Source organism: Zea mays, chromosome 6 (assembly GCF_902167145.1).
Source record: "Zea mays cultivar B73 chromosome 6, Zm-B73-REFERENCE-NAM-5.0, whole genome shotgun sequence".
NCBI classification, from domain to species: Eukaryota; Viridiplantae; Streptophyta; class Magnoliopsida; order Poales; family Poaceae; genus Zea; species Zea mays.
In genome coordinates, this window is record NC_050101.1 from 141,259,065 (window position 1) to 141,270,405 (window position 11,341).

Here is an 11,341-nt window from a genome sequence, read left to right on the forward strand (position 1 = left end):
AGCCTAAGTCCTACATGTCTTCGCTTAGGGCTGGGCATTCGGTCTATTAGGGTAATTCGGTTCGGTCTATTCGGGTTTGTGAAATTTCGGGTTCTGAAAAATGAGAACCGAAATTTCCAAAAATATTTTAGGAACCGAACCCGAATAGACTCATAATTTCGGTTCGGTCTATTCGGTCCACCGAATAGACCCGAATTGTAGAGAGACTAGTATATTTTGTTAAAATATAGACAATGAATAATTAATTGAAAGTACTATTACTACAACAAGTGACTATAAAAATTAGCATACAAAGATATATATACTATCGTTTAGATGATATCATTATCTCTAGCTAATAAGTTCATAAATCATATAATAATACCATCACATATTAAGAGCTTTTTTATATTTCGGGTTATTAGGTCTATTCGGGTTTTATAGGTTAGGAACCGAACCCGAACCCATAACCCGAAATATAGCACATATAGGAACCGAACCCGAACCCGAAAACCCGAATAGACCAATAATTCGGTCTATTCGGGTTCGGTTCGGGTTCGGGTTCGGTTTTCGGTTTTAAAATGCCCACCCCTATCTTCGCTCTTGGGGTCTTCTTCATTAGGCCTCCGCTTTGAATGCGAGGATACCTAGGTTATTGGTTTAGGACACGTCCGATTGTAAGCCCAAAGGGGCAGCTTGATAATCTTTGCGCCTTTCTAGGGTCTAGCCGAGTCGGTCATACTTTAAGTGTTGGTGATGTCTCCGGGTCTTCGTCATCGAGCATGGATGGTGGCCTTCGTCGTGAGTTAGTGCAACCACTGCTATTCTCCAGCATTCACATTATCTCCAGGCGCTGCCTTTGAGGTCTTTCATGCCTATCGGTGCCCTTTGACACACCTGCACTTGTAGACATGTTCCGACTTAGGGCATGTACAGTGGAGAGACACCAAAATGGTTCTCCAAGCACAAAAGATAACTAAGAGACTCTATTATACAATGGAGTGTCAATAAATGTAGTCTATTAATAAATATAGAACTAAATGCATTTGTACAACATCAGATCGATAGAACAGACGACAAAATCGTATAGTGGGAAGTTAGGCGTCTGTTGCTACTTGGGTTACGAGCCAGAGACGTCTCTTCACGGAGAGACAGCTCCAAGATTTTTTTGCAAATACCCCCTTTAAATATCTAAAGGGCCTCTACATTAAACACCACTGTACATGCCCTTACGATTACCAATTGATGAGCAATGGGGGAGATCGAGGTCCAGCTTGGCCCTCGTCTCAACATGGATCGAAGTGGGGTTAGGTCAGTTGTGCGATGTGGCTTGCCTTGTTAAAGAAGACCCGTTGCGTAGGCAGAGACATGGCTCACATGGTACTGGTAGTTGTCTAGTCAGTGTGACTGATCCATTGTGCTTGCACAGTGCGGGTGCTCGTGTTGGTTGTTGTGCGTTACCCTCACTGCCTCTTCCCTAGCGTAGGCAAAGACATGGCTCACATGGTCATGTTGCTCGCAGTCTCCTCAACGGGAGGAAGGAAGCAACTGGGAAACTGTTCCATGATTCCATCCTCATGGGTCGAGCACATAATAGGTGGTGGAAGGATTCACTTTTGTCTGGATCGTTCCTTTCGTCGAAAGGGAAGCCATATCGAAGACCAAATTGCATCCGTCAAGTAGCGATCATGCAGAGGGATAAAAAAGACGACAGTGATATCTTAGAATCATAGATTTGCTCCTAGTTCTTTATTATAAGAATGTGAAGGACAACTCCAGACTCGTTGTGGAAAAACCCTAAAAGGTGAGAATGCTACAAACTTTACCATCGATATAGTGACAATGAAGCCCTAAACGTAATAGCCACATCGATGTCACATTTCTATGGGATGATATCCGGTTGAGAGCATCTAGAGGGTCTGAATAGGTAATTCTGCAAAATTAACACTAAAAGCACAAACTTGGTCTAGAAATGAGGGTTAGTGCAAACCAAGCTAAGTTCGAGTAGAGAGAAGAAAAAAGCAAGTCCTCTTCACTTGATTCCTCATTCTAGATATAGAATAGATTAAAAGCAATATTACAAGTGAATTTGAGAGACTTAGGAAGATGGAGAAAAATCACAAGAAAAATAAACACATAAGACTCGATGATTTTTCCCGTGCTTCAGTCAAGTCTAAAATGCTTGCCTACTCTATGTTGTGGTCTCGCAATGAATAAGGGTTACACTCAACCCATCTCAAGTGATCCAAAGATCGAACTTGAGTGCCATGGTCTTCCTTCATCAATAGTATCCCCGTTCACATGGAATCTCCATAAATTGGAGTCTCTTGTAGTCGTACACAAGATCAGGGTTACAACTTGGAGTAAGAGAGGGGAGAGAGTACAAGCACAAGAGCCAAAACTAGGAGCACAACGCAAAAGAAAGAATCACAAGAGCGCAACACATAGTATGTCAAGAACAACACAAGAACGACGCTCGAATCTCGCTAGAATCACTGAATTGCGAATGCGTTGTGGCGGAGTGTGGGAGTGTAGAGCGGCTCTTGGAATGCCTGGGTTGCTGAAGGAGGTCACCATGGGGGTACTTTTATAGCCAAAAAGCCCCATAGTCGTTGCCCCTTCCTACGACTTAGACAAGCATAATTAGCATATAATCCAATTCACTAAGTGTAGGAAACTCACCTCTTTGCTATAGTTTCATCAGGATTTGCAATATGGCTCAAATTAATCCCTTGAAGCACTTTTCTCACAGAATTGAGTTAGACTTCAAACAAAAGTGCTAGAAACATAGTATAAGGCATATGCAACTTATCTAAGTACTTAAACCTTGTAGTTTTACCAATTTACCCAAAGTTGCACTTTCTAGCCTCCATTTTAGCTCTTTTGGACTTAGCGCCTTCAATTTGCCTTCAAGTGGACTTGTGCTTATACTCATATCAAACTAGCTAGTCCATGGCGGTGTGTTGGACACTTAATCACCAAAACAGGTAGAAATGGCTATCTAGCACATTTTCCTTTCACCGGCGCATATAAAGAGCTAGTACACATGTGTATTTAGAATCTTTGTCTTTTTATTTCCATCTATGGCTGGTTTGTTTTTGTAGAAAACCCACAATATCGTTGTTGGGATGAGGGCCAGACTAGACCTCGATCACCCTCAACAACCCGCAACTAACAACAAGCAAGACTTGATCGCAGGCGCAGGAATCGATGGGCGGTCGCACAACGAGGATGACAAGACCATCATAAGCAATCCGGGGCAGCTTCCTTCATGGAGGGCGCGTCTCACAGGTGAAGGGCCCTCAAGCAAGCACGCATGGTGATGTCCCCTCAACGTCGGCTTCGGGTGTAACACAACCTTTCGTCTCTAGGGACCCCGAAGATGTAGTTACCAAGAACACAAGATAGAGTCCCCAAGACAAAGGCCACTAGAACGAAGACTCTGAAAAGTTGGAGCTATGCTGAGCCCGCCCCTCTTACGAGGTGGGCCACGTGGGCCCGTCGGCCAGCCTCAGGTCTGGATACGATAATTGGTGTGCTCGGGTCCGTTGGGCTAATGCTATGTAATTATCCTATTGTACATTACATTCTGGGAATGTAGTAGATAATAGAGAGTATGAGCGTACTTTGAGCGCTAGACCTCTGCTTACCTATAAATACCCTCATATCCTAGATGGACGACGCTTGACAAGACGTTTCTGCTATCTTAGCTCACCGTTTTGTCATATATCGTTCGTCTCACCTACTTTGAGTGCTTGGGGTCCACTCGTTAGGTCCCAACAATCGTGCACACTGTTAGATTTAATTTTAAAGACTAGGGTGCTGTTTGGTTCACATATTTGTAATGTAATAGGTAACAAATAACGTTAAATCATGTTTGTTTAATTCCAACCGTAATCGGATACCACATTAAGAATTGATACCAGCCTATTCAAACTTGTTACCGCTGGTAATCGAATGCAAACCATTACCGTTACCATTTACGTTACATTTTAGAAACCAAACGGCACCTAGGATTTTACATGTACCCGTTCATACGCATAAGGTATCTATCTTCCTAGCAAACCTTTGCAACCCATGCACACAAGTGTTGTGAGCCCATGGCCATGGGAAGCAAACTCCCACGGGGAACAACCATCGGCAGAAACATACATCATGCCATTGCCATGCACGCCTATCTACTTAACCCCATGTTAAGGTTGCTAACGTACATGCCACATTGCCACCAAGCCACAGTTCCACCTTTCGATTCATGCACGCTCAGTCATGGGCGCCCTCCGGAGTTTAGCCATCTCCTACCCGGAGTTCCTCGTGGCCGGGCTCTGCTTCGTCTCCCTCTCGGCCCTGCGCCACGCGATGCGTGAGCGGCGGCAACGCGCCCCCCTGAGCTGGCCTGTGGTGGGCATGCTCCCGTTCGTGCTCGCGAACCTCGGGCGCCTCTACGACGCCATCACCGACGCCCTCCACGGGTCCGGGTGCACGCTCATGTTCCGCGGGCCGTGGCTCGCCCGCGCGGACTTCCTGCTGACGTGCGACCCGGCGGCCGTCCAGCACTGCCTGGCGTCCAACCACAGGGGCTACGACAGGGGCCGAGACTTTGCGGAGATGTTCGACCTCCTGGGCGACGGGCTGCTGGTTGCGGACGCCGCGTCGTGGGCGCGCCAGCGGCACGTCGCCGCCACCGTCTTCGGCACCCCGGCGTTCCGGTCCTTCGTCCTGTGCACCATGGCGCGCCAGACGGCGCGGCTGCTCGTGCCGTTCCTGGACTGCGCCGCCGCGGATCAGGAAGGGGACGGTGGCGTCGTTGATCTCGAGGACGTGTTCATGCGGTACTCGCTCGATGTGACCTACGCCTCCGTGTTCGATGCCGACCTGGACATGCTGTGCGTCGCCGCCGCCTCGGCGCCGGTGCCGCCGTTCGGCCTGGCGACCAGGGTGGCCAGCGAGTCTGTGCTCTTCAGGCACATCGTGCCGGCCTGGTGGTGGAGGCTGCTGAGGTGGCTCAATGTCGGCTCCGAGAGGAGGCTGGCCGAGGCCAAGGCGGTCCTCAACGAATTCGTCTACCGCGAGATCGCCAAACGCAAGTCACGGCTCGCCACCACAAGCCAAGCAGGAGAAGGCTACGACCTCCTGTCACTGTACATGGCGTGGCCGAGGGAACCCGGTATGAGGGAGCGGCAGAGGGATCAGTTCCTCCGGGATTCCGCCGTCAGTTACTTGTTTGCGGCCAAGGACCTCATCGTCGCCGCGCTCACCTGGTTCTTCTACATGCTCTGCACGCACCCGCACGTCGAGGCCAAGATCCTCGACGAGCTGAGGTCCCTGCATCCCACAGCCACGGTCGCGGCCACCGGCGGCGGCGAGCATGCCGTGTTCGACTCTGACGCGCTCCAGCCCGCGTCCTACCTCCACGCGGCGGTCCTCGAGACGCTGCGGCTGTTCCCGCCGGCGCCTTTCGAGGAGAAAGAGGCAGTTCGCAGCGATGTGCTGCCTGACGGCACCACGGTGGCCAAGGGCACCAGGGTCATCTTCTGCATCTACGCCATGGGCAGGATGGAGGGGCTATGGGGTAGCGACTGCCACGAGTTCCGACCGGAGCGGTGGCTGTCCGATATTGGCCGAGTCCGGCACGAGCCCAGCCACAAGTTCGCCGTGTTCAACTGCGGCCCCAGAAGCTGCCTCGGGAAGAATCTGGGGCTCAGCAACATCAAAATTGCCGCCGCCGCAATCTTATACAACTTTCGGGTGGAGCTCATCGACGGCCATATCGTTGAGCCACAGAACTCAGTGGTGCTTCTCACCAAGAACGGGATGAGGGTTAGGATCAAGAGGAGGCACGCAGCATGATGCACTGTGCTACTTCTACCTTCACATCAGTTAAACTCCAAAAAATGGTGGGGAAACGAACAAAAGGTGATAGGGCTTATAGAATAAAAACGCAGCACAAATTTTATTCCAGATTAATCTGCTCATGTGATTTCAGCCATATTGGATACAAGTTCTGAACTTTGATGCTTCTGATTCGGAAAATTAATCAGACAAAATTGTTCCATAGTTTCGAGGGAGACAAGGAACAAATAGCTTTATGATTTCCACAAGTTCGGCAATCTGTAATGTACACTCACAGTCACAGGTAATATCTGACGCTGGTGATAATATTATGCTAAACATAATTCATTGATTTCCCTTTTGCAATCCAACAATAAATGGACCAAAGAATTTAAAGAATATTTCAGTTAGTAGTTTACTGCTCATGGTTTGCAACCGGTGTATTAAATCGCGGGAGGTTTAGCGCCTGGGTTCGAGAACAGCTAAGCCCAGCTATAACCGACTATAGCGGAAGCTAAGCCTTTTAGCGGATTTGCAAAAAAAAAAAAAAAACAGAGTATAAACTTGACACAGATGAATATATGACAAATTTGATATTCATAAATATTGCCATACATATAGGAAAGAGTTCAGTTCCATACATGACTGCTGTAAAATGTCTGAGCAGCTTAACTTAAAACAAAATATCTGAGCTCAGCTTAACTTAAAACAAAATATCTGAGCTCCAAAACATTGAGACCATTAGTTTAGTTCACAGTTCACACAAAATGACTGTCCACAAGGTCAAATATAACACTGCAATCTAGCATCAATTAGAATCAGAGGCATGTGGAGGCTTATCGGATTTAGAGGATTCCATTGCAATGTCACCAACTTCTGAATCCGATGAGGACTGCTGCACTTTAACTTGAACATCACGCATCAGAGACTGCAGTCTTCTTAACTTCTTCTTCCTAGGCTTCACATGCCTCTTTCTTTTTGCTTGTACTTGAACTTGTGCTTGTGATGTTTGTTCTCCCTATGATCTTCTATCTTGCGTTGGTTCAACAACGTCATTTGGAAGAAGTACAATACCTGTAATGAATTCATTTTCATCATAACCAATAGCATCATCTACTTCTCTTTCTAAAGGATCTATGCCTATTCTCTCCTTTCCCCTTAGCTTGGAGTTAAATTTAACAAACACAAGGTCTCTCATCCTATCATGAAGTAGCTTGTTTCTCCTTTTTGTATGAACCTATGAGTGAAATAGTGAACATAAGGTAACATGTTTGAAACAAGATTTGAAACAGTACAATAAATATGGTTTTCTATGCATTTGGATAGTAGAGCTTGCAGTTTTACTACTAAAAATATTCACGAGGGGCCAAACAGATCCCACACAAGTGTATTTATTAATATTCAATGCTAATAGTTGCTACAAAGTCTAGACAATCATATTGCAGTAGTTATCAAGCACATTGCACATATATATTTACCTGTTCAAATATGGACCAATTTCCCTCACAAGGTGAGGAACTGTAGGTTAGATTTAGAATTATTGAAGCCAATATCCTCAGATTAGGTGTGCTTGTGACATGGTTTAGCCACCACTTTGCTGCATAAACAAGTTAATAATTACATAATTGTGACAGAGGCAAGAAACAAATTGAATCCTGAAACCATGTATTCAAAATAGAATCACTTGGATTAAAGTTCTTATTTCTCCTTTGCCTTATGGCAATTTCATGCCCAAATGTCCCTTATTGATCTTGGTACATGTAGAGTTCTTCAATTATTTTGTCTTGTGTTTCTTCATCACCAATCATCTTTGTAATGAGATTAATCACTCAAGCTCTAAAGGATCCATCATGCTCAATTTTAGACTCATTTGGATAATAAAAGTAAGGATTCAAGTAGTACCCAACTAAGTGAAGTGGAGTTTTGAGCTTGCTATCCCACCGCTTATCAATAATATCCCAATCAACTTTGTAGCGGCTCTCATCATTGTCAAACCTCTCAGAAATTTCTTTCTTTACCTCAAGCATTAATCCATGGAAGAATCCCATTGCTGGTACACCACTATCCAGTCTCCTCAACACATTTGCCAATGGTTCAAAAAAATTTTACATCTATATCAACATTTTTCCAAAAGGTTTCAGATCTCACAACTTTATTGGCTTTCTTTCCCTTGTCCTTTTTCAAGTAATCCAACTCATTAAGTTCATCTGATTTGAACAACCCTGTCAATTCTGTCTTGTTATCAAGCAAGCTTTTCAAGTTCAAGTAGGCAATAGGAAATCTAGTAATCCCAGATCTCATCAAGTCTTTCTTCAGAAACTTTCTCATCAAATCTAACACCCTTGTGTGAGCATACAAGAAAGTAGTGATCTACCTTGCACTTGTGATAGTTTGCTCCACTGGCTCAAGCTTCCCAACATCCTCTAGCATGAGATCTAGGCAATGAGCAGCACATCCATTCCAAAATATTGAGGGCCTCTTTGATGTCAATAGACTTGTTGCTGCTGTATTGACACTAGCATTATCAGTCACATGAGAAGTCCACTGAATCTAAGAAGCAAACTCCATGAGCACTATGAACAACTAAATTCATCACTCCCCTACCCTTCCTATCTGTCCATGCATCTATCATGATTGTACATCCTGTTTGCTCCCATGATTCCTTGTGGTTCTTGAAACCATCCAATACCTTTTGCTTCCTTTTCTACAAGAATGGTCCACTCATCTCATAAGGACTAGGCCCTCTCAAACCATTACCAAATTTCCCAATGGACTCAAGCATAAGTGCAAAGCTAGGAAGGGTGACTGTGTTGTGTGCAATACTAGCTTCATAGAAAAACTGACATATGTACTCACAAGCCTTATCCTTTCTCTCTTCTCTTTTCTGAGTTGACTATGTTGTTTGAACCTTGTTGCTAAGGTTAATTCCTTTATGCAACATTTGAATAGATTCTTCAATAGTAGGAGGTTTATAAAATTTGTCAATAGTGCCACCACGTACCACTGTTGTACAACTAAGGTTACTAGAACTTTTTGTTGGTTTTTTGCTTCACCACAAGGACTTCATTACCAAGATCAATATCATCTTGCTCACAACTTTCATCTTCTGAGCTGTCTAGGTTAATTTCATCTCTCTCTTTCCTTTTCTTTTTGCTTTATGGTCCTTTTCTTCTGTCTTCTTTGTAAGCAAAGCAATCGTCTCTTCTTTCGCATCACTTGGAACCTTCAAACACTTTGTAACATTATTCCCTTTAATACCAGCAAGGTGGCACTTAATTCTTGTAATCCTAGCTTTCCATAGCTTGTCACGGTACTTGCACTTCAACCAATGTTTCTTGTTTGCATCTAGGCAAAAACAATGAGCTCAAGCTACATCGTCTGAGTTGATAATAGCTTGTGGTGCTGTTGCATTTGATACAGAGGTAGAGTTGACACTTGATGGAATAGCTACACAATTTGAAGACACATAATTGAGAGCACCTAGAGGGGGGGGGGGGTGAATAGGTGATCCTGTAAAACTTAAAACTTAATGCCACAAACTTGATTAAGTGTTAGAGCAATAAAGCCAAGTGGCTAGAGAGGAGTCCTTGCGAAACAAAACAACCACAAAAGATCAACACAGAGAGGCACAGTGGTTTATCCCGTGGTTCGGCCAAGTTCAACACTTGCCTACTCCATGTTGTGGCGTCCCAACGGACGAGGGTTGCAATCAACCCCTCTCAAGTGATCCAAAGATCCACTTGAATACCACTGTGTTTCTTTTCCTTTCACTATATCCCGTTTGCGAGGAATCTCCACAACTTGGAGTCTCTCGCCCTTACAAAAGATGATCACCAATGAACACGGAAGTAAGGATGGGATGAGCAACACACACAAGTCCACAACAATACGCACACACACACACGACCAAGACTTGAGCTCAAATGAATATCTTAAGTTCTCACTAGAACGGAGCTCAAATCACTAAGAATGTCAAACAAGTGTGCAAGAATGAAGTGTGAATGATCAAGAATGCTCAAAGTGTGCTTGAGTGTATTCCTCCATGCGCCTAGGGGTCCCTTTTATAGCCCCAAGGCAGCTAGGAGCCGTTGAGAGCATTCCAGGAAGGCAATTCTTGCCTTCTGTCGACTGGCGCACCGGACAGTCCGGTGCATCACCGGACACTGTCCGATGCAGATTTCTTTCCTGTTTTGGCGCAGCCGACCGTTGGCGATTTGGAGCCGTTGGCGCACCGGACAGTCCGGTGAATTTTAGCCGTACGCCGCCGACGAATTCCCGAGAGCGGCCTTTTCACCAGAGCCAGCCTGGCGCACCGGACACTGTCCGGTGCACCCAGACTGAGCAGAGTCTTGGCTGCTCGAGCCAAGTCATTTCCAATTGTATTTTCTCTGATTCTAGCACTTAGACAAATATGTTAGTACACAAAAACCAATGTACTAAGTCTAGAATCATACCTTTGTATTGATTTGCACTTTGTCCACCCTTTGGCATATACTCATTACCTTAATGTGTGTTGGGCACTTAATCACCAAAATCTTATAGAAATGGTCCAAGGGCACATTTCCCTTTTAATCTCCCCCTTTTTGGTGATTTATGCCAAAGCAACTAAAAGAAGTGCATCTTCAATGCAAATGAGAACACAAATTTGTTTTGATTCAAATTTGGCATATTTGGATCATTCTTTGCCACCACTTGGTTTGTTTTTGCAAATCAAACTCAATTTCATATCTCTAAGTCAAATACACTTGTTGAGGCATAGAGAAAGGTATTCCAAGAGAAATTGATCACTGATTCAAAAAACTCCCCCTATTTTCCACAATCAAACATTCTCCCCACAAGAGACCAACTTTTGACAAAAAGAGACATCTATAGTTTTGACAAATCAAAAGTCCTAACTCTACTATTTTCAAACTTCTCAAGTGGTAGCTGATCCATTTGTTGCTTTGGCCCTTAATTTCTCGCCCTTTGGCATCAAGCACCAAAACGGGATCATTTTTGGCCCTTAAACCCCATTGCCTCACCAAAATTGTCAATTAAGAGCAAAAGACAATGAGAGACATGGAGATGAACTTGGAGTAAGTTACCCTCTTATCGGAGTGCAGTGGAAGCCTTTCATGGTCCAAGTCCACCTTTCCCTTTCAATCCACCTTTGAGACTAATTCAAGAACACTCAAGCACATGGTTAGTCCCAAAGAGTTAAGTTGTAGCACATCTCCCCCTAAATATGTGCATCACTTGCAAATGGACTTGTGAGGTCCGGGGAGTGCTTGTACAACTTGAGCACCATAAATAAACAACAAAATGCATAAGGAACATGATCAAGGCATAAAACACATGTATGCTATAAATCAATCCAAGTTCCGCGAATCTAAGACATTTAGCTCACTACGCAGCCTGCAAAAGGTCTTCTCATCTAGAGGCTTGGTAAAGATATCGGCTAGCTGGTTCTCGGTGCTAACATGAAACACTTCGATATCTCCCTTTTACTGGTGGTCTCTCAAAAAGTGATGCCGGATGTCTATGTGCTTTGTGC

The 11,341-nt window shown here is 44.8% G+C and overlaps 1 protein-coding gene across 1 annotated transcript; it reads left to right on the forward strand.

Annotated features, from left to right (window-relative positions):
- The first annotated feature begins 4,205 nt into the window (after window positions 1-4,205).
- LOC100273139 (putative cytochrome P450 superfamily protein) lies at window positions 4,206-6,150 on the forward strand. Its single transcript, NM_001147586.1, has one exon. The coding sequence runs from the start codon at window positions 4,246-4,248 to the stop codon at window positions 5,824-5,826; it is 1,581 nt and encodes a 526-aa protein (NP_001141058.1). The 5' UTR covers window positions 4,206-4,245; the 3' UTR covers window positions 5,827-6,150.
- Window positions 6,151-11,341: the final 5,191 nt, after the last annotated feature.